General features: G+C 44.9%; 1 protein-coding gene across 1 annotated transcript in view; it reads right to left on the bottom strand.

Annotated features, from left to right (window-relative positions):
• Window positions 1-452: 452 nt before the first annotated feature.
• Window positions 453-24251, bottom strand: part of RSAD1 (radical S-adenosyl methionine domain containing 1) — a 218393-nt gene continuing 194594 nt past the window's right edge. Inside the window, exons 7-9 of the mRNA XM_069654886.1 lie at window positions 10116-10170; window positions 2601-2704; window positions 453-2195 (exon numbers count right to left, since the gene is read on the bottom strand). Coding sequence (XP_069510987.1) covers window positions 2087-2195; window positions 2601-2704; window positions 10116-10170 — 268 coding nt within the window. The 3' untranslated portion in view covers window positions 453-2086. The remainder of the gene's footprint in view (window positions 2196-2600; window positions 2705-10115; window positions 10171-24251) is intronic.

Raw genomic sequence — 24251 nt, 5'->3', positions numbered from 1 at the left:
TTTACGATGGACACACTGGGTGCAAACAAGACCACCCAAGACCATGTTGAGTGACCCAATGCTTGCAGGGTCTTTTGATGTATGGCTTGGTGCTAGTGGCCCCCATTTAGGCCATGGCCAGCACAATTTAGGCTGTGTGTCAAAGTCCCCCCTTTGATTTGATTCTTCATTTAAAGCGCTACTGAACCTAGCAGAAAGCGGGTATGGATTGGAACATGGCAAGAGTCTGTAAAGGGTGGTGTCAGCAGGGAAACAGGGCTGTGTGGTTTGGAGAGTTGTACCTTACCGGGTTTCACAATTTAGCGTTACAAAATGTGTACACAATATTGCTGGAGAAGATTAAGCATCATCTGAGCCCTCTTAAACCTTGGCTAAGGTCCTTAACGTTCATACTAGATAACTAGTATTACAATGCCCCAATTTTAAAAAAGAAACTTCTATCAACGTTTACGTTTTTTGTAAAAATATGTAATTTTTATTCATCCAAAATACATGTCTATTCACAAAAATAAATACTGCAAAACAGACAATGAATCGAGTGTAACAGTGAAATGCGCCAAATGACCTAACAGGCCTCTCTGAATGTACCTGTATTAGATCGAGAGAGGTCTTACCCCTGGTCACACGAGCTAGTACTGAAGGGCTGTCTCTAGTCAGTGGCTCGAGCACCCAACATGTGGAACGTCCTCATTCACACGATGCACTCCGCCCACAGTTCAGTGCTCTACCAGTGGTCGCCTGAAGGAGCATGCTGGACCACTGCTGCCGTATTTCCCCCCCACATGAAGAAAGCGAGATTACAGGGAGTCACCCATCGGGAAGGGGCACTCGAACATCCCTAATGATGCCTTGAAGGGGGTATGGAGCCTGAATGAGGAATGTTCTGCCACCTATCACCAAGACAAAACATGAGCCATACCTTACTTTGATAGCTTTGTAACATAGACCAATGCACAGAGCTTCTGGCTGGAGCTTAACAACAACGCCTATCCCAGTTGCCCACCAATAAAGAGGATCAATCTTGGGAGCAGGAGCTCGGTGATAAAACCGGGGATGCCATGTCATCAATCGAGGAGAACGCTAGACGCTATGCGAGCACAGTCCCTCATAGCCAAGGGAAGGTGTGCATATATTTCACTCAAAAAGAACACCTCCAAACATCACCTGATTCTGCAAACTGCTTCATGAAGTCAGTGCGATCAAAATATTCAGTTCGTTAACGTAATCTTTCAAAAAGGCTGACTGCATCGCATCCGCAGGCACTTCCTCAAGGCCGTTAACGCTTGTGTCCGGTGTGCATTTCGTCCTAACGATGAGGTCATTCAAATAACAAAACTTCCAAAACTCTTTAAGCAAGTCTGACAGCTGGAATGACTTTTCGTTCTGCTGCGGTGGGGCTCCTCATTCAAAGCAAAGTTCTGGAGTGACGCACAGATGTACACACAGCAGCGTGATGGAACAAGCAATGGCCATTTTGAAAGATTACGCCAAGGAATAGAATATTTTTTTATCACACACAGTTCACATGTGCATTAAAGCGGCCTGCCCAATCCCTGCGACCTTTGGAGGTTTCGTTATTTTGATCTCCATTTATTGTGTGTGAATATTACAAAGGCAGGTGGAGGCGCCCTGCCTCAATGATACAACCCTTCGCATATGAATGTATTTTAGTTACGCAGCGTGAGAGCGCTACCATCAGTATTGCTCATGTTTTATTTTTACTTTGACCTATAGAACTCGGTATGGAATTCAGTTCACTGAGATCTTCGCTTTGCCCACAGCCTGAACTGCCCACAAGGGACACGAAAATGCTGCCCGACTCTCCCAGATGCTTGCGAGCATCGAATCTTTCACAAGGAAGCACCGCACATCTTACCACCCACTTCCGATGACTGAAAATAAAGGGCACCTGGCAGAGCGAGGAAGATAGCTCAGAGAGGTTTCTGATAAGATTGTATCCGAAGAAAACCAGCAGCTACTGGAATTCCCTGGCAAACACACTGTTTAAATGGTTCATTTGTAGTAAAGGCCTGTTTGAAGGCTGTGCAGGAGGCGTTTGAAGGATGCTGCAGGCTCCCTGAAGATGTCAAGAGCGCAGACGTGATGGAGCCCTCCACGAGCGTTGAAGCTGTGCCAGAAGCGTTGGCAGGAGCCCGTCCAGGACAGCCAGGCCTCGCCATGAGCAGCGCAAGCCCCTGGTTAGAGAAAGGACAAGAAGTCACAGCCACCTCGAAACTGACCTTCATCACCCCATTGTCCCCCCTTACATAACAACAGTTGCTCACACATGCATAGACCACCCTCTGCACCCATCCCTCATCCCCCAAGAGCCGATCACAGGGCTTAAGTTCCACAACCACTATCTTGAGGTTACAAGGGAGCAGGTTGCTATACTAACCCTTCTCCCAAACAAATATTTGCATAATGGAAAACTAGTGACTTTCCAAAATCACAACACCCAATTTCTATCACCTTACCCACTCCAATAACAAACCCAAACTAGAACAGACAAGATCGCGTTCAAACTCTTGTCCACTTACTTATACAATCAAACAGTAAAACAAACTGTGCATCTCCTCCCTGAGGTGTGGTTACTGCACCTGTCGTCCAGAAGCAGCAGGTCCTGCTCCATCAAGGCTTTCACGTCCTCACAAGCGCCAAACAGATCATGCAGACTCATAGGGGGCTCCAGCTCCTGCCAGTGCTAACATGGGCATAAGGGGGAAAGATTAAAAGGTGAAACAAGAGTGTTAGAACAGATGTGAAGATCCCCCTGAGAAGAACCCCAGGAGCAGCCAGTGTTGGTCGGGACCTGTGAACCCCCCCCTCATGAATCAGTATGGATATATCCACATGGAGAACAACTTGTGAACACCCCCCATGAAGTTAGTAGGAGTATGCTGTTTACCTGTAACTCCTGTTCCCCAGCATTATCTTTCATGGATTCACATGTTTTGAATATTCCCTGCCGACAGGCCGGGAATCCTCAGTAACATTTTATTACGGCTTATAATAGAGCTTTTAAGCTCACTTAGTAGCCCATCCAAGTCCTTTTTGGTGTATTCTGCCTCAGCCAATGGGACGTCGAGTGACAAGGCCCACCCAGAAGGCCATCTTCATATTCTAGCCCGCGAGAGATGAGAGTTGGCGAAATGTAGCCTTGCTCCCCTTGGGATGGTAGGTGGGGGCATATGAATCCATGGAAGATACCAATGCTGGAGAACAGAAGTTACAGGTAAGCAACATACTCCTTCTACGGTATTGGATCTTTCACAGAAGTTAACATTTAGTAATAGGAGGTGTAACGGGATAAGGCATACCTTATTGTAACGAGCGTTGCAGGACGTCTGTTCTGACACTTGCTTCAGGTTCTCCTTGTTCCTCCATGCAGTAATGCTTGACAAAGGTGTGCAGGAGTACCCAGGTTGCTGTGCGGCATATGTCCGACAGGAGAACCCCTGCCCATAGCGCTGCCGAAGACCCCACTGCCCTAGTGGAATGAGCATGTACGGGTCCTTGTAGCGGTCGATTGGCTTCAGTGTGCGCCGCCAAAATTATGTCGGAAACCCAACTGGCAACAGCTTGCTTTGAGATAAATCGACCATTGTTAGGGGTCCCAAAAGCCACAAATAGTTGAGACGTTCGTCTAAAATCTTTGGTTCTGTCTATGTAGAACTTCAGGACTCTTCGAAGGTCAAGCAAGTGCAGAGATTGTTCAGCTGGTGTGGACGCGTTGCAAAGAAAACCGGAGGGTAACTCTGGTTTGCAGGTGGAAGCTGAACACTACTTTGGGAACAAACATGTAATTCATTTTTAAAACGACTTTGTTCTTTTCAAGCCGTAAGCATGGGGGGTTTAACAGATAGCACATGTATTTTAGACACCCGTCTGAAAGACGTGGTTGCTACTAGAAAGGCTGACTGTCTTCCAGGACAAAAACTTCATGTCTGTAGTCGCCATAGGTTCTAACAGAGGTTTCATTAGGGCTGAAAGCATAGTGTTAATCTCCACGGAGGTGGCACCTTCTTTTGAGGGGGAAAGGTGCATAATAGGCCTCTCATGAAGTGCTTTACGATGCAGGTTTCGAAAATGGGAGCTTTTCCTGGTTGTATCTAGACATTGCCGCAGCAGGTCGGGTTCCTGACCCAGAGGGATTGGACAGTCCTGGGATAGGTGAACACGCTTTCAAAACCATGGTTGTCTCGCCCATGTTGGTGCTATGAGGATGACCGTGCACCTGTATGCCGCAATCATTTGTAGAACCTTGTGTATCACCCGTGTTGGGGGAAACGCATATGCGAAGATTCCTTCCCATGATATTGCAACAGCATTACCTGGAGAACATTGGTGCAGATATCTGCTCGAGAAGAGAGGGCATTGCTTGTTCTCCCATGTGGCGTATAAATCGATGGTCGGTGTTCCCCACTTGTTGAAGATGTGTAGGAGCTTCCTGTCCACCAGTTGCCGTTCGTGTGACTGGTCGTTGGCTCTGCTCAGTTGATCTGCGGTTTCATTTTCTTTCCCCGGAAGGTAGAATGCTTGTACTTGCATGTTGTTTTTGATAGCCCAGTTCTATAGCCATTGGGCGTCTCTGAAGAGTGCCCATGACCTAGTGCCCCTTTGCTTTCACACATAATACATTGTGGTCGTGTTGTCTGTGAACACTCGTACCACTTTGTGCTTGAGCACTGGCTGGAATGAGTGAAGGGCATGCGCTACTGCCTTCAGCTCCAGGATGTTGATGAGAACTTGTGTCTTGGCCGGAGACCACAGGCCCTTTTACTGATAGCTGGTTTGCGTGCACGCCCCATTCTGTCAGTGAGGGTTCGTGATCAGGGTTTCTTGAAATGGTGGATCCCTGAATGGAACTCCCTTTGCGATGTGAGATGGCATGAGCCACCACAGAAGGCTGTCTGTGCATGACTGTGACTGTCAACTTGTCGTTCCATGATCTTGTCAGCTGGGACCACCAATAGTCTAGGAATTCTTGTAGTGGTCTCTTTTGTAACCTGCAATATTTTAATGCAGGACGACATGGTGCCCAGTAGTTGTATGAAGGGTCTGACTGTGATCCTGGCGCCCGGGTACAATTTCATGATTAGACAGGGTATTGATGTTGCCCTTTCTACCGAGGGACGTAGCTGGCCCTCAGAGGTGTTGAACTGTACCCCTAGGAACACTAGCGTGTTCGATGGCTTGAAACAGGATTTTCTTGAATTTAATGCAAAGCCGAGGTGTAAGAGGGTGGTAGACACCTGCTGAATCGCCATTTCCGCCGCCCGGTATGATGGTGCTCATACTGACCAGTCGTCGAGATATGGATACACATGGTATCCTCTTTTCCTGAGCGACGCGTCTATCAGGGCTTGGCATTTTGTGAATGTCCTTGGAGCTGAGCGGGAGGACTTTGAATTGATAGTGATTTGTTCCCACAACAAATCTTGGGAATATTCAGGGGCTTTTGCGAATGGGAAAATATGTGTCTGGGATCCAGTGACACTAGGAAGTCACCCTCCCCTACCGACTTTATGACATATGCCAAGGTGACAATTTTTTAAACTTTTGTTTCTTGACATATTTGTTCAGACTTCTTAAGACCAGAATTGGCCACCACAAGCTGTCTCGTTTTTTGACCACGAAGAATCTGGAGTAGGTGCCCTTGCACCTCTTATTTGTTGGGACATTTTAATGAGCAATTTCTCCACTTCACACGTTAGGATGTTTAAGTGTGGTTGGTGTTCAAATATTGGGGGCGTCGAAGGAGGGGTTACTTGGAATTCTATGATGTGTCCTTTTTGTATGATGTCAAACACCCATTTGTCTTGGTTAACCGCTGCCCCTGCTGTAGATGGTACTGCATGTTGCCCCCCACTTGCTGCATCTGGACCGTGGTGTCCTTGGTTGAGGGAAGTCAGGCTTGTTTTTGCTGCCTGCCACTAGAGGCGGATGTTGTTTGTCACCTTCTTGGAGCTTGCTTGTAGTCTTTTTGTTTGTATCAGTATGCCTGGCGATACCCCTGGTAGTACGCAAGTGAATATAAGGATCTCCTCTGGTATACCTTTCCGCACCTATTCGTCGCTGTGGAGCAAAGTGAGACTCCTTAGAAGGAGCGAAAAGTGCATCTCACCGCCAGTGTGGTAAGCAATCTCACCGTATCTGTGTCCGTTTGTATTGCTTTCAGGGCGTCATCACTTTTGGGTCTCCCTTCGAAAGGCATGTCTAGTACCTTTGATTGAATATTTGCCCTGAAATCTGTACATTTTAATCATGCCTTTCTCTTTAGTACAACGCTGTTACCGATTTTTTTAAAACCTGTTTCTGCTATGTCGACTGCAATGTTGATCGCATGATTGGAGGCGTCATCACCTCCTCGTAGGATGTCTAGGGCCTGCTTTCTTTTATCTTCTGGCAAGTACTCTAATAGTGGCACCATCCGGTTCCACATCTCGCGCTCATATATAGAGATTATTGCCAGTGAATTTGCTGCTTTAAATCGTTAACAGCCTTGTACTACATAGAAAGGCATGGTTAAAATGTACAGATTTGAGGGCAATGTTCAATCAAAGATACTAGACATGCCTTTTGAAGGAGACCAACTTTTTGGTCCCAAAATTGATGATGCCCTGAAAGCAATAAAAACGAACACAGGTACGGCGAGATCACTTACCACACTGTTGTGGCTCCTGTGGCCAGAACTTTCTTGCCAAATGCGTCTTGTTTCCAGCTGTCGTTGTCAGGTGGTACTGCGCATTTCTGGCCTTGTGTGTTTTATTTTCTGCATGCTGCTGCTGATACTACCGAGTAAGGGGTTGGCTGGGATGTAAAGTATTTCGGGGATATCTCAGGCGCCTTACATTTATTCTCCAAGCGGCTTTACAATGCTGGTTCTGAGAAGGGTTTTCTCAGAAGTAACAGCCCTTCTTCCCAAACATGGTCTGGAATGGGAGTTGACATTACTGCCTTCCTGGGCTTGCGCATTAAATCGAAAAGGAAACAAATCTTTTTCTGCTCGGATGGTATTAGGGCACATTCCTCACATGCCTTTTGGACCGTACTGTGAAAGGCTGTTATGTCGTCAGGTGCAGATTGATTTTGATGGTTCTTCAGAGTCTTGGTTTAGAACCAAGGCTGTGTCCTCCCAGTTATCTTGGTGTGGTGATTTTGAGCTAGAGGTGTTGGTGTCCCTATTACCTCCCTCATCATCAGTGGTAGGGAATTGGAGTTCTCCCTCTTCCTGACTGTATGGGGAATGTTGTGGCCTTGGGGAAGCCCCTTGTGGTCTAATGGGACTGCTGGGCCTGTTTGGTCGTGTGTGTCTCATAGGCTTCATAGGCGGTTCTCTTTGCGGCGAGGTTATATGCCTGGTGGGTGTATTGTCTCTTGGTTCATCCAATTGGCTCCTTGGAGCTGTTCTGTCAGGTCTGCAGGGTTCCCTCAAAGGGCCTGGAGCCTCGTTGGGTACCTGTGGGTGTGACTGGTTTACTGGTAGCCCAGTATCCAGTTGTTGAAGTAGAGACTGGAGAGTGGATAAGACCTGTAATGATAACAGGGACTGTGGGTTGAGTAAAGGTTCTGTTGGGTGGGGAAGCCAACATCGGCTCCGGTAGCTCCTGTAACCTTGGCTCCAAAGGTGTTTCCCGTGGTGAATATTGTTCTCCCTCAGAGGACTCGGGTGAGTATCCTTGTTCAAATTCTGAATCAATATGGTGCTCCAGTATCTCGTCTTGAAGAACCGACGAGACCTGAGAAAAGGCCGGACCTTTGGATGCTAAAGGGCGATCAGCATCTCCCTCAGGTGACTGAGATGGGTATGGTTCTCCACTTCCTGCTATTAAGGCCTGGTCGTCCATGATGTTGGGGGAGTGCAGGGACCTGAGAGGTAGTTTAATAGCTATCGGGCTTTGTTCTACAGGTGTAGAGTCCTCAATTGGCGCTTTTTCCTTTCTATCTGGCATATGTTTGTCTCCAGACTTGTGTTTGTGCTTTAATTTTTCCAATTTTCCATCAGTTTTTCTGATTTTTGATATTTTCTGTGTGCCCATGGACGCGGATGCTCTAGCCTCCTTTTTCTGGCCCCCTCCCGGTTGACGGCGCAGACAGAAAATGTGTTGGTGACTTTCCATGTACCGTTAATGGTTTTGTGGATGTTGTCTGGCTTTCTGTGGATGGTACCGTCGACGGGTAAGTAGCCAAAACGGTCGACAACGAGGGCATAGGTGTCGTCGACGGGTGTTTAGATGATGGTGTCGCCAACAAATATTTTTGTTTACCCTTTAAGGTAGACGTCGATGGTTTGATGGCTGTCGGCGCTGAAGAGGCTGTCGACGTTGGTTTGATGGCTGTCAACGATGACTGTGTTGTGGAGGATCGAGGTGCCGTCGATGGTGGTTTTCGAGCACGGCAGGGATCGGTGCGCTCGTCAACAGAACGCTTACAGCGGATTCAGTCGTTTTTATCCTCAGCGGGTCCCTAGACTGCGAGGTCGCAAAGCGGCGGACATATTTTTCAGTTTTTACTTCCTTTTTCTTCTTAAAGGTAGCAGAGGAAAAAGAAGACATCCTCTCCTCAGACCTGGCCCTCTTATGGGTTTTTGGCCAGTCTGTTTTGTCCTCCACCACACCTCTAGAGGATTCAGCCTCTGAAGGGGGGTATCAGCCCTCATTCAGCCAAAGGGCTAGCCTCCTTTTTCTATCCTTGATGGTTTTTGTGCTAAAGGTGGCACACATTTTAGAATCCTTCTGAATGTGATTTGAATAGAGACAGTATACGCATTCAGAATGCTAGTCTCCCTCATACAGATTCTTTATTCCACATGACTGGCATGCCTTGAAAAAAGCGTTTTTTCATTTTTCTTTCAGATTATGAAAGTAAGAAAGCACTTATTTGTATAGATGTTGATTTTAAAAGTTTTGAAGAAATATGCTGGTTTCTGGGCTTTTTTCTCTGGGAGACAACGCCTTGAGGACTCCTCAGCACGATGTGCGGTTAGAATATGAAGATGGCCTCGATAATGAGCCATAATAAAATGTCACCGAGGATTCCAAGCCTGTTGGCGGGAAATATTCAAAGCATGTAAATCCATGAAAGATCCAATGGTGGAGAATAGACATATGCACAAGGAGAACAACCTGTGAACACCCCCATGAAGCAGTATAGACATATCCACATGGAGAATAACACGTGAACACCCCCCCATGAAGTAGAATAGACATATCCACATGGAGGAGAGCCTGTGAACAACCCCTCATGAATCAGTATAGACATATCCACATGGGGAACTACCTGTGAATACCCCCTCATGAATCAGTATAGACATATCCACACTGGCAACAGCGCCAACTGGTCACCAGTGAGAACACTCCAGTAAGCAGCAAGACAGGTCTCCATGCAAACCACCAGGGCCCGCAGAGCAGCATGGTGAGGATCAGAAGAAGACCAACCAATGGAGCAGCACAGAGAAGTCTCTATGGACAATAAACCCAGTAGTAGAACTGCATGCCCAATGGCCTACATATCAGGGTGGCACAATTTAGTGTGGCCCCTCATGGAGAATCCCCTCCAATCAGCACCACAGTGTGGTTCCAATGGAGAAGATCCGAGCCTAGAAAGATTGCCATGGAAAGCACCCCTGGGAGCAACATATATGAGATGTCACGTATTAAGCCACAGTGCACAGGCAGCAACTCACAGACGATACCCAACAAACAGCACAGAGTGCAGTACTGACATTTCCCCGATAAGAGGCAATGACATGGTCATCTACATCAGTGGTATTCTAACATTTAAATAATGTGTACACCCCCACCCTTGAGTGAAAGTATTGTTTTTGAGGTCCCCCACCAACAGCATTAACAAGTCCCTGGGAAGCTGCTCAGTTGGGTCATCAGAGCAGCACTCGGGCATCCCAAACCAGTGGCATGTAAGAAACCCAACACTGGAGTAGAACATTGCTCATACGTGTCCATCATATCCCCCTTTAGCCGCTTAGATGAAGACTTGGAATCAGACTAAAGCAGCATGAATTCAGAGTTGCACTGTTGGAGTTTGGTTGCTTACAAATAGCATGGTTGTTCTGCAAGTTAAGAGTCTTGATCAATAAACAACGAAACACTCACCTCATGAGTGATTCCTATGTTCATGCGCAGCCCAGAAACCATCGCCTCCTCTAATCTGAATAAAAAAACAGCGGTCAGAGATAAAATCCAGCAATTGAATACCTCTGTGCTTTCATTTTGCATTTCTATGCGGTTATTTTGTTTGTATACATTAGGCTTTTGGTAAAGACTGATTATTAATGCATTTTAAAATGAATGGCTTTGCTGCATTGAAAAATTGAATTATGACCTACTAGTGGTAACAGAAACCTGGCTACACCCTGCAGCTGGCCCAGCACTTTTGTTGGCCATCCCAGAGGGATTTACTATCTATAGGAAAAATAGAACTTTTGCCAAAAGAGGTGGAGTTGCCTTTAATGCCAAATCATCCTTGTCCTTTACGGAACCCACCAACCACGCGTTCCCATCGGGGAACTACTCTCACTCACATTCTCCCTTCCTAACACAGTTACCATCACCTTCCACAAACTCTACAGACCTCCAGGTACCCTCCTCTCCTTCGACGAGGACATAGCGCTCCTCCTTTCCAGAGACACCAAGCCATCTTTTAGGATCATCATCCTAAGCGACTTCAACTTAGGCCTGCATGACAAAGAGCACCCTAACGCAACAATCATACAAAACACCATTGCCACCCAAGGCTTCACTCAGCGCATTGACCAGGCCACACATGACAAAGGCTGAACTTTGGACTGGCTTGCCGAACAAACTGGCCTTATAGACATAACAGCCAACACCCCCTGCCCTTGGTCAGACCATGATGTCATCACCTTCACCCTACCCAGACAACCTATACCTAAAGCAGCATCGCATCTGGCTCCAGCCACCTTCGCCAGAAAAACACGGAATATCAAAAGTACCAATATGCTCCTGCTACTAGTCCCTATCACAGAGTATAACCACAGGCCTGACAACACAGCCGCTCTAGTAGAACTATACAATACCACCATCCTCCAAGTACTGGACACTCAAACTCCGTAAACCTAAACCTAAATCTCACCTCAACTCATGGTTTACACCCAACCTCAAAAAATTAAGAATAAACTAACGCGTCACAGAATCTCATTGGAAAGATGCACCTACCAACTCCAATAGAGAACACTTCCTTATCTCTGCAAAAAAATAGAAACAAGCCATACTCCAAGCAAAGAGTCTAACATATACTGAGCGAATTGCTAACGCCAAATCAGGGTCCAAAGAACTCTTCACCATATTGAGAGAGTTAGAGACAACAACAAGCCTGCCTGAATCTTGCCATAAAGATGACATTTGGTGTACTAACATCCAGAATTCTCTCATTGACAAAGTCTGCATGCTGCAAACCAAAATAGCCAACAAAAAAGATAACCTAGTCATCCCAGACTTCAGCAGCGACCCCCACAACGACCACCCACCCTGTCCACCATTCAAATTTAGGCCTACCAAAATGATATCTAGCTTGAAACCTTCTAGATGCCAGGGCGGCACTTGTCCGGCTCCACTGATCAAAGAATGTGCCACTGAACTAGCCCCATTCATCACATCCCTCATCAACAATTCATTTGCAGAAAGCATGGTCCCGAAAAAACCTAAAAAGATGCCTGGGTCCTCCAACTATTAAAAAAAAGTCACTAGACCCTAATATTCCTACTAACTACCGCCCCAATACTACGGTGCCATTCCTCTTGAAAATGTTAGACCGCACGGCCTACCTACAGATCCAAGGACAGCTGAAAACAAACAACCTCTGCGTCAATCCGGCTTCAGACCCAGAGATGGCACTGAAACGGCAGTGCTGGATCTCAAAAATCAAATGGACACCATCATTGACAATGGTAACCTAGCAATTTTACTACTCTTAGACCTCTCTGCTGCCTTTGATTTAGTAAACCACAACATTCTATGCCAACACCTAGCCAGCGTTGCCAACTTCTCCCCAAAAGCCATTGCCTGGATTGAATCTTTTCTCTCAGAACGCACAATGAGAGTCTTCTCAAACATAGCAAGTGCCACCCCAGCCAAAGTCCCCTGTGAAGTGCCTCAAGAATCCTGCGTGTTACCTACGCTATACAACATCGTTACTAGGCACTTGTTTGATTGCTTAGATGGACTCTTGAGTGTCATACACTAACTATGCAGATGACACACAGATCCTACTGCACCCCACAGGAGACTAAGACAAAGATACTACCACACTCAATAACATCTACCTGATTATCCAAACATGGATGGACCAGAACGAACTGTGTATAAATGACGATAAAACTGAGCTCTTGCTTGACGGCACACAAACATGCCTTAAAAACTTAACCCGAAATACAAAGCCTTCACAATAGATGGGAACACTATCATTGTCTCAAAGGAGGTCAAAACCTTAGGCATATACTTGGATTCCTCACTAACACTGTCCAGACAAATCAATGCTTCTATCGCCTCAGTATCCTACACAGCCAAGCTCATTAATGCTTGCAGACCTTACCTCACACCCGACAATGGCTTGACCTTAGCGAGAGCCCTCATACTATCCAAACTGGATTATTGTAACATCCTTTTGGGTGGAGCCTCGAACAACAGCATCAAAAAACTCCAAGTCACCCCAAACAACACCCTTCAAGCTGCACTAAATATCCCCAGCAGAGAGCATATCTCAGAAACGAGACGCAAAACCCACTGGCTACTAATCCAGGACAGAATCAGGTTCAAAATACTAGCAACTACACACAAATGCCTCATGAATGCAGCCTCTAAATACCTTACTAACCTCTTGACTCCAACACAAACAACGAAACTTCCACACGCGTCCACTGCCTTCTTTCCCACAATTCCCAAATTCAAGAAGACTAAGGCCGATGGATGCAGTTTCCCAGAAATAGCTGCCAAAGAATGGAACATCATCCTGTTAGCCATCAGATCCGACCCTTCACATACATCCCTCCGCAGAAAACTCAAAAACGGACTCCTCACATTCAAACGGTAGCACCTCAGTCCCTACAAGATACCTAGGCTCATTGTAAATAACTGTAATACCTGTAAATGCGGTATATTGTAAATTATTTTCACATATTGTCTTACTTCTATGCAATTGTAAAAATGTCTGTAAATGCCTGTCCTGCACCCAGATACCCACGAGATAGGCACGCTTTACAAATGCCAAATAAATAAATGAATTTTTGATTATTCAGAGCTCTGTTTCCGAGCACGTTTTGTGCTTCAATAAAGAGTGTCTAAGGAAGTCGAAAGGTTGTGACCCGCTGGAGCTAAGAAAACTCAAAGGAACTAGCGGGATAGGAAGTCATGGAGGAGGTGAGGTGTCAAAAAGATGTTCAAGTGAGTGGGAGGGCGGAACCACAGGAACCAAGGGCAAAAGGGTCAGGCAAGATAATGTGGTATCCAGTGATAAAATCGCCTAGGTAAATGTCGCCAGGGGGAGACATTGTCCCAAATCCGCACTCCCAAGAAAATCAAGCACTTTCCCCAAATATTCTCGGATTGGATTATATAAGAGTAAATAATACCCATCCTAGATTATGTGGGAGAAGGCCTTAAGGGTGCAGGAAAAAAGTAAACTACCTGGCGATATTTTTCCCAGGCGACATTATCATATGGAACTGATGATGCTTACAAGGGTCCATCATTCAGTATGGACTAAATGAGACATAAAAGAAATTAAATTGTTGATAGGCGCAATCAGAGGATTAGAGTTATTTTGCAAAGACCATTGACACAAGTGCATCTACTTGCTTTTGTATTGTTTCTTGCTTGAATATTTCCTGGCCACACATAATCTAAATGTTGCGCAGAGAAAAACCCTCAGAATTTTAAACTTGCTCCTCAGAAACCAAGCTCCACAGCTAAGCAATGGTAGTGTGGGGTGAGGATCAACACTTTCTCTTGGGACAGTAGAACTTTCTGCAAGGAAAATCCATGACGATTCTGCCTGATAACAGTAGTAGATATGAGCACCAGAAGTGGCACTATCAGTTCGGGCGACTACCATTTTTATTCATTTAGATAATGAAAAGTACAGGGGGAAAAATGCATTTTTGGCTTTTTAACATTGATTTACAGAACGGAGGACCAGTGTCCTTAACAATGGGTGAGAGGATTTGGATATAAGACCAGATGATGCAGGGGAGGTAGAAACATGAACCAGGATAGTAAGGACAGTAGTCCATGACATAGGAATGGGATAGTGGAGGAGTTGCTAAGTTTTAGGATGAAGGGGTGAGGGATAAGTGCTGTGGAGTTGTCATACAGAGGTAAGGGGAGAGGATAACAGGGAGATGTGGTGGTGTAGAATGCTATGCAAGTGGTTCTTCAGAAAGGATGAGATCTAGGAGGTTGGATCTAAATAAAGATAGAGTGGGAGTAGTGCAGAGAGGGAGAGGAAAAGCATTCCAGAGTAAAAGGAAAAGAAGAGAGTGGAAATAAGAGGGAGCGTAAGGGGCATGGGATGTGGCAAGGAGAGGGGCTGAGGAGGAGAGTGGGGAGTGAGATGGGCCGATAGGTAGGGTAGGGCAAGTCTGTGCATAGTTTTGAAGATAATGAAAATGAGTTTACACTTTTCCCTCTGTCTCATAGATAACTGGCATAATGACAACAGGCTGGGGAGGTGGATGTAAAGCAGGGGAAGGTTGAAGAGTGTGCAAAATGCAAGGTTGATGACTTTGTCCAGAGGTGAAAAAGCCTGGTTGGGAAGGCCATAGAGCAGACTGGCACAGAAATCAAATCATGAGAGTACTAAAGAGGAGATTAGGTGCTTAGCAGTGTTGAAAGGAACCATATGTCTTATTTTTCTGATGATGAGTAGATTAAGTCTGGCCGTAGTAGCAGAATTGGAGATGAAGAATGAGAAGTTTTACGATGGATTGAAGACAACGCCAAGGTTGTGAGAAGAAACAGAGTAGGGAAGGTAGTCAAGAAAGAATGATAGAAGAAGGATAGAGGAAGAGATAGCCTGTTTGGATCGGAAGTACAGAACTTCAGTCTTAATGGAGTCAAGCATGAGCAAGTGAGAATCGATCCAGTATTTGATGGCAGAGAAACAGTTCGAAATGTTTGACCACAGCTCATTAGCTATGGAGGGGAAGGAGATTAAGTTCTGAGTGTCAAAATCAAAGAGTTTATAGGAGAAGCCATAGGAGGAGATTAGGGTGCCAAGAGCAGAGGTATACAGAGTGAAGAGAAGTGGACCCAGGACTGACCCTTGTGGAACACCAACAGTAAGGGGGTGAGTGGGGAGGTACGGCTTTTCCAGGACACCCAGAAATGTCTAGGGGACGAGATACAAAGAAAGTCAAGAGAGGGCCTTTACCCAGAGGTAGTGTTGAGAGAAGGTCAGAATGGTTGACGATATCGAAGGCAGCAGAAGGTCGGGAAGAAGAAGAAGAATAGATGTCTGTCACGGTGTAGGACAGTGTTCATGTTGGAAGGGGGTAGAACCTCTGAATATCCTACGGGGTCGGATGAGGAAAAGTGTTATAGGGAAGGGGGTACCTCGTCTCTGGCATCCCACTTCCACTCCCCGGGAACCCCTCATCCAGGTGATACTCCCACACTGGTCCACCCCCAGGAACTGGATCCAATAGCGAGGGCCATGCCACCTGGATGACAGATCCCCGGGGACTAGCGGGTGAGACACCTTCAGGTTTCTTACAGGAGGGAACCCTGAGAATTTGTGGAACTGCTTTAAACTTGGGACAAGGGCCTGTAAAGTAAGCCAGGAGCTGGAAGAAGCTCAGAACCTTGTTTGGAACACTAGTCCTTTTATTGATGACATTCTTACACATTGTTTAGCTTTAGTTGTGAAGGCAAGTATAGGTTTTGGACACAGATAGGCTTTTAAGTTAAACTCTTTGACTCACACTTTCCATAGCTTCTTTAGGTAGGGAAATCCCACCTTAGCTTAGGGCAAGTTAGGCCTTCATCCATCCTGACATTTGACTTAAACAAAACAAGTTTGTTTGAACTTTGAATCTGTTGTCTGTGTCTTGCTTCATGATGCCTTCACATAACGTATATATTATAACTACACAATTAAAGTGCTTATTAATACAATAAATAGTAATAACTAGTATCAATATGTTGATGAAATCCTTTTACTGACATAGCAATTACCAATTTGATTCACTGGACAATAAATAATACTCTAAGGAACTCAATCATACAAGAAGTTAACAAAAAGATGCTCAAAAACAATGAACTTCATTAGAATAATTGGGCAATACAAGGTACGTAAAGTACAACAAAAGGGATTACCTTTTCATATATAAGATTTGCAATACTATTAGTAGTAAAACCTAACTTGATATATACATTGGAGAGATTACCTTTTTTAATTAAACCATTATTTTCCCTATTTTCTTTTCTCTTGTCTCTCTGAAGAACCTTACATACTGTATGCTTATTATACAATACAATATTGTGAAACACATGTTGGCCATGATACTACAATTATTTTGTCTCAAACATTATAATCATAAACTAATGTATTGTTTTGATAAATGAGTACATTACAGGTACAATGTTAATATGTATTAACAGAACTGTGTATATAGGGCATGGTACCTTTGTTTGACAGTTATCTATATCAAGAGACAAATTATAATAAAATGATATTTGTATATCAAGACAAGACAATATAAGACAAAAATCCTGCTTATATCCAAAAACCAGGGAAGCAACCAATACAGCCCATGGCCCACAGAACTAGGAACAGCGTCCACACCATTCAAAATAGTCAAAAACCTTGGAATCCTAATGGACAACGAGCTTACCCTAGAACCACAACTAAACACAATCAAGAAATGCTTCTTTCACCTGCACACAATCACAGCATTCCTCTCCTTCACGCACACAGCACTGGCCATCATCTCCCTCATCATGTCCAGGATAGACTACGCCAACAGCCTTTACCTCAGACGGATTATCTACTGAAGAAACTGTAACATATACAGAACGCCTACCTAAACCATACACAAAGAAAAAAGTTGGCGGATCAGCATTCTCGTGCCTAGCTACTAAAATGTTGAACTCCCTCCTGAAAGAAATACCAAACATGAAGGACATGCAAAATTCAGAAAACTCCTCAAAATAATGTCTCTTCAACTCAGAACCGGATGAAAACGAATGAGCAACATCCACAGTTCACGGAATGAACACACAAATGGCAAGACTGAGCACTAGACCAGACAAGGACAAAGTGCAGGAAAGTAGAGAGACCACCGAGTGGGAGGGAGACCCAGTTGCACTGTTCCCATAGAGGGCTATACCGGAAACTAAGGAGAGAGATGGGAACATCCTAAGTTAAACCACAGACAGAGAGCATTAGAATTGAAGGTGTAAGAGTAGCGACCGAACACAAACCACAGGGAGCTCAAGAGCACAGGGAAGAGTTGTGCCCTCGCCCCAAAGGGCCCAGGGAGGCAATGGTAGCTGCACACCAGGATATGCCAGGGGACAAAGCGGTTCAGACATCCATTAGTCTGAACGCGGGGGTGGAGGAGGCTTCACCACTAAATAACCCTGCTAACAACCCACAACTTTGCACAGAATATAGGAGGGAGACTCCCCAGCACACCACAGTGCATGATACTGGCAGGGACATATGCCACAGGTGGCCAAAAGGGACGGGGTAAAATAAAGCACCACCACTAACCAACCCCCACTAAAAAAAAACATCCCTCTGCTAACGCCTTTCAAAACACAACCATACCTCTACAGCACAATACATCGCATGCACTTCACTACACCGCAACAAGGAAACAAACCACACAGAGCCTCTCACAACAGCACATGACAACTACCAACCAGAAAATACCACTTACGCTCAGCGAATTGTGTAAACCGAACTGAAGCGGCCAACAGCACATCACAGCTCTCTTGTGCTTTTTTCCCCGCTCAGTCCAACTAATTTACCTTACCCTCTTGGTTTTCAGATCCACCAGGAAGCCAGGGGAACACTCAGGTGCTGATAGTGCACAGTATAAATATACTTTAACATAACATAACATATATATGATTTCAACAAGTGTTTGGATAATAGTTTTTGTCATTTTTCTGTATTTATTGCATATGTAGTCTTTTTACTATTTTTATTGTTCAGTCTTTTTTTCTATATTTTTTCCATACTCTTATGTCTACTGACCACATTACTGTGATACCATATACAATGGAGTCTGGGTTTGTGCTTAGCATTTGTTACTGGCATGTGCTGCCAGAAGCTCTACCAGTCTGCTACAGTTAGTAGCAAAGAACAATGGTGTTCATTCCTATACTAGTAGGTGCAATTCAGCATGCAGTTCCTTGTTAACTTTTTTCATGAATTACTAATGGTTAGATTCTCAGACATTTTGTTCAGTTTGAGGATCATTGCTCCTGAAGATGGCCATTTACATTACCGAAATTCGCTGAGCATTATTGAATGTACCCTTTAATTTATGGATCTATTGTTAGTAATAATTAAATGAACTTACATTTTTGAATTTTAAATATAGTTTGTGTTTTATTGAAGCATTTTGAGCCAGATTGAGTGCATCACCCGATACAGTCCTAGTTTTGATTCTGCTATTATTGTCTCCTTCCACATATTGCCGGACACGATTAGATGATAGCTTCTTTACGGAATTATTTTTGAAGTAATTCCTAGATTGAACTGTGTGATCAATAGCTGTGAATGAGTTATGTAACAAGAATGCAAGGGACGCACACCCTCATGTCTTGATGGAACACACTCTGCTAAATTTCTAATTAGAAGAACTATAAGACAAGGACTGAGCTATTCAATCATTAATTAACTTCAATTGAAACTATCAATATATCCAGCAGCCTCCAGGGAGATCGCCACCAATAGTTTACAGACACTTAGAGGTCGAGGGTATGGGAGGCTGTGTTACAGGAGCAGATGAGTCAAAGATGTGAGGTGGCAGTGTCACATGAGCCTATGTGTGAAGGTGGATTAAATGGCTGAGGGGAAGAGTCACAGCAGTCTAAGGGTGATAGGTGTGAATGAGTAAGGGTTTGCAACCTTTGGCTCGCGGGTGTTTGCACTTCAACTCCCATCAGCATTAATCATAATAGATAATATAAAGAGGGATCATTGCAGTCCTAGTCAAAACCAGGTGGACAGCCACAATTTGCCAGTCTATGGGGTAAGAGTGGCTGTCTGTAAGATGCAACGCGCTTGTGGTAAGTATATCAATGACTTTATTGAGTAAAGATAAACAAGAAATATAAAGGGGTAATGAAGCTGCTATCATGTGAGCCCCACTCGCCGTGGCCCTCTTCCTCTGTTCCCAACCAACCTCAGACCCGTTGTTTGCATTCCAACGCCGCCACCTCACTCTCAGCGCATGTCAGCTTCTCTGCTCTCAGCGCGTGTCGGCTTCTCTTGGATGCAGCATGAAGCTGATACTACACATCCTCCATTCCTCACATGTCCATCATTCTCCATTTTCTTACAGTTCGTACATTCTGGTCACTCATAGCTAAGTTCTTGTTTGACTCTTCAACTGAGACACCTGCAACACCCCTCACTACACATACTATTTCAATGTTCCATACACGCCCATCGTCTACTCTCACAGCGTGTTTGAAAACTTCCACCACTGCTGTAGGTTTGGACCACCTGTGTCTCCTACAACAGGTGAAATGTTCTTAGACCTCATAACACCCGTACCATCATGTGCCAATTTATTCTTAACTTGAACACTCCTGATGGGTTCCTTGACACATTCATATCTTACATTGGTTTCTCACATTGGTTTCTGTACTCCCAACTCTGTACTAACCAGGGCGGTACCAACTTGGTATTGACCTTGCGCCCTCGACTAAGTTCGAAGGGAGGGATACCCGTTGTGCAATGAGGGGTAAAACAATGAGCTACAACGGTATCCCTCACAGCCTTCCTCCATTCTAAACCATTGGACCATGCCCAGCAAATGGCTTCTTTGAGACTACGATTGAACCTCTACACGACTCCATTGATCTGGGGGTGGTATATGGCGCTGAACTTGTGCTCTATGGAACGTGTCTTACAATAATCCTCAATTTCCTTAGACCGAAAGTGGGTACCGTTATCAGTAACTATACTCCTTGGAAGACCCTCATGTTCACTGATCTCATTCAAGAAACCAATAACGGACTTTGCAGTGATCTCCAGTTTAATTAATACCTCTGCCCACCTAGTAAATAAATCAATCACCACGAAACAGAAAAATCGTTCACCCTCACTCCATATAGGGCCCAAAACATCTAAACCCAATTTGTCCCATGGTTTAACAGGGATGTCGGTCAAAACCATGGGATACTTCAAGCTCACACACACTTTTACAGCAAAGGATACAGTCGCGGACTGATCTTTCGATCTGGAGATCACATCCGGGCCACCAATGTTCACTCCTTATCCTTTGCTTGGACTTGATTATGCCTTGATGTCACTCGTGACCTAGGTTGATGATCTTTGATCGTACATTCAAACGTGGGATGAATTGGTGTCCACGCATCAACTAACCCTTATGGACACTCAATTCGTTAATGACGTTCCAATAAGGTGGAAGGCTTGCTTCGTGAAGATAGCTTCTCTTTTTTCTTTTCTCTGCACCCTCTCGTATTATTTCTTCCAACTTGTTGAGAGACTCATCCTCTTTCATCGCCTCTCCCACTCTTCTTGTGGAATCGGCACGGCATTCATGTTAAAAACGACTTCCTCATCAGTCTTCTTTGTCAGATTCCAGTACATTTGTGAGTCTGGATAGACAATCAGTTGACCTATTCATGATGCGGGGTACATATCTGGCCACGTAATTGAATTCTTGCTTCTGTGTGACCCACCTTCTGATCTGTCCAGACATCTTATCCAAGCCTTTCAATGTGAATATTTCTACCAGGGGCTTGTGGTCAGTACGGAACTCGAAATCAGTACCCCATATGACATTTCTAAATTTGTCAGCTGCCCATTTAATAGCCAAAGCTTCCTTTTCGATGGTGGCATATGATTTTTCGGCATTCTTCAATAACCTAGACGCAAATGCTATGAGGAATTCCTTGCCTTTGCTTTCTTGAGTGAGGACGGCACCTAGCCCCACGGTGCTGGCGTCAGTTGTGACAACTGTTCTACGATTGCTTCTGAAGTTTTGCAGAGCGGGAGCTTTGGCTAAAGCTGACTTGATGGGTGAGAATTAATCCTCACACTCTTGGGACCATGTAAACCTGTCTCTCCGCTTGATGAGTTCCCGCATACACACTGTGTGTTCTGCAAAATCTTGAATAAACTTCGAGGAATATTCGGCCATCCCAATAAAAGTGTGGACGTCCTCTTTGGTGGTAGGCCTGGGCATCTTCTCAACTGCGTCGAATAATTCCCTCTTGGGACGTACACCCTCTGCCAAAACAATGTGACCCAAATATTCAATCTCTGTACAGTTGATTTTGCACTTCTCCCTGCTTAGTGTCATGCCTGCACCATTTAGTCTTTCAATCACATATTTCAGCCTCTTATTGTGACGTTCCAGATTGTCAGCATGCACAAGTATATCATCCTGGAAGCATATTATTCCATCTATGCCATTGAACAGTCTGTGCATGATCTTTTGGAAGGCCGACGCCGCAGAAATTAGGCCAAAAGGCATTCTCTTGTATTGGAACAATCCATCCGGCGTTATGAACGCAGTGAGGGCTCTTGAATCTCGATGCAGTTTAACTTGCTGGGGCCAATTGTGGACACTCTCTCCTGAATAATGGGAAGAGGGTGTCTCTCTGGAATCACACATTTGTTTAGTTCACGCAAGTTGACACTTTCTGTGTTTCCCTGTTTTCTTCCTTAGGACAAACAACAGTGGCACCCATTCACTTGCGTCTATTCTCTCTCCATGATGCCCTGTGACTCCAATTTCCTCAATTCGGTTTTAACTTCATCCCTCAGACAGGGGAATCCCTCGTAGCTTTTGAACAACAGGTTGGGGACCCTCCTTCATCTGAATCTTGTGGACAAATCCACGCAGGCATCCAATTTCATTTAGAAATACTCCTTTATTTGCGGTCTGCATCACATCATTGGTATCTTTTTGCGTGCTCCATCTCTCAACAGCAAATACCGACTCTACTGCGTTGGGATCCAGTCTGACTGAGTTTCTGTTGATGAGTCCAACTCAATAGAGGAGTCCTCCCTTTTTGGGTAACATTTTTTTCCTCTAGCCGTCCTCCCTTTGAATTTCAAATCACCACAGAACCAACCAATTATATCAATCTCTACACCTCAATATGCCTTGGGGTTGATATCCGTTTCATTAAGGTACTCATGTTTAGATTGGTCCCAACGGCTTTTCGGTAGCAATGTGTATTTCGCGTCAGAGTCTATCATCATATCTATCCTAGTGCCATTTATTATTATTGGGGATTGGGGACTTTCAATTTCCTGTTCATCTTCATGCTCCCTTGAAATCATGTAAACGCATTCTTCTGCCGCTCCCTCGCTGTGCTCATCACCAACATAATTTGCGGTTGTCTTCTTTACCTTTCAACACTTTGATAGATGTCCTCTTCCTTTGCATAACTTGCAGATCATTTTCAAAGCTGGGCATTCGGGGTCATCTGCCCCGTGGCCTATGTTGTCACACCCGTAACACCTGCTGGGACTGCTCTTATGCCCTCATAAGGGTGTTCTACCCCTCTTGTCGCTTCTGCGACCACCTCTGCATCCCTTTTCGTGGTACTTCCTCACTCCAAACATGTAATCTACAGCCATAATATTATCACTGGTACTGGTGACTTGTGCATGCAAGGTTTTTTGTTTGGTCTCGTCGTTGGCAATGTTTACATTTTTCACTCTGCCTTCTAACATCTTGATGCAATTGTCAGTGTGTTCCACTTCCTTTGCCACTCGTAGTACTATATCCAACGAAGGGTCATCTTCTGGCCATAGTCTTTCACTTACTTTGGGGTTATTGCATTCAAGCATGAACTGGTCCCTAAGACGCTCGTCTAGTTGGTCATTGAACTTGCAGGTTCTTGCCAACTTCCTTAAGCTTGTAATATACTGCTCCACACTCTCACCATCTTCCTGAAATCTTTTGCCAAATTTATAGCGCCCAAGAATGGTACTGAGCTTTTTCTCATAATGTTTGGCAATCTTTTTTACAGTCTTCTCATACTCATTGAGATTTGCTCCTTCATCTTCGGTGAGTTCTGGCAAATCTTCGAACTTTTCCTAACCTGCCGGCCCCAAACAGTGTAGTAAGAGGGACTTCCTCCTCTCTACACTGCAGTTTTGTCCACAAACTACATTTGCATAGTGTTCAAATTACTTTATCCACCTTTTCCATGGAATGGTGGGTTCACCAACTTCTGCCAAGAAAAACACTGGGGGCGGCACACTGCTAAAAACCATGTTGGGCTTGAGTTGTGATGCTTATAATTTACATATATAGCTTCTCTGCAGTCTTGGAAGGGATTGCCTGTATTGGTAAAGCTGTAGCTTGAAATTGGGTCTATTTATGTTGATAGGTTATGCTTTCAAATACAGATGTAAATTGTAAAAATAGACTTCAGGCATGTGATTCATTCGTAGATCATAGGTATCTTTCTTGTGGGGTGGGCACATGATATGCATTCAACACAGTGTGAAAGTCTCTACTATAAGTAATGGGCTCCTACTACATAGTTCCCTTCCTAGTGCGCCTCTATTATGTGGAGGTGGTAATCCTCCTGTTTTAGTACGTCAGCGTACAACGTGAGTGTAGGCAGAACGGCGGAAGCGTTATTTGAGGTGTGGTTTGTGGGAGCGTCTCAGCGCGGCCCCGTTGCTTCTGCTAGGAAATTACGTCTTACCTCGTTGTGGATACGGTGTCTGCGGCTCGCTGCAGTGGGGCTCCTTGAAATGAGGAGGGAATCCTCGTCGCCACTTGTAAGATGCAACACGCTTGTGGTAAGTATATTAATGACTTTATTGAGTAATGATAAACAAGAAATACAAAGGGGTAATGAAGCTGCTATCATGTGAGCCCCACTTGCCGTGGCCCTCTTCCTCTGTTCTCCACCAACCGCTGACCCGTTGTTTTCATTCCAACGCCACCACCTCGCTCTCAGCGCGTGTTAGCTTCTCTGCTCTCAGCGCATGTTGGCTTCTCTGCTCTTAGCGCGTGTTGGCTTCTCTTGGATTCA

This window comes from Ambystoma mexicanum, chromosome 3q, assembly GCF_040938575.1.
Source record: "Ambystoma mexicanum isolate Mex_15411 chromosome 3q, UKY_AmexF1_1, whole genome shotgun sequence".
Taxonomy (NCBI): Eukaryota; Metazoa; Chordata; class Amphibia; order Caudata; family Ambystomatidae; genus Ambystoma; species Ambystoma mexicanum.
Note: the sequence above shows the minus strand (reverse complement) of the source record. Positions and strands in the feature narration are given on the sequence as shown.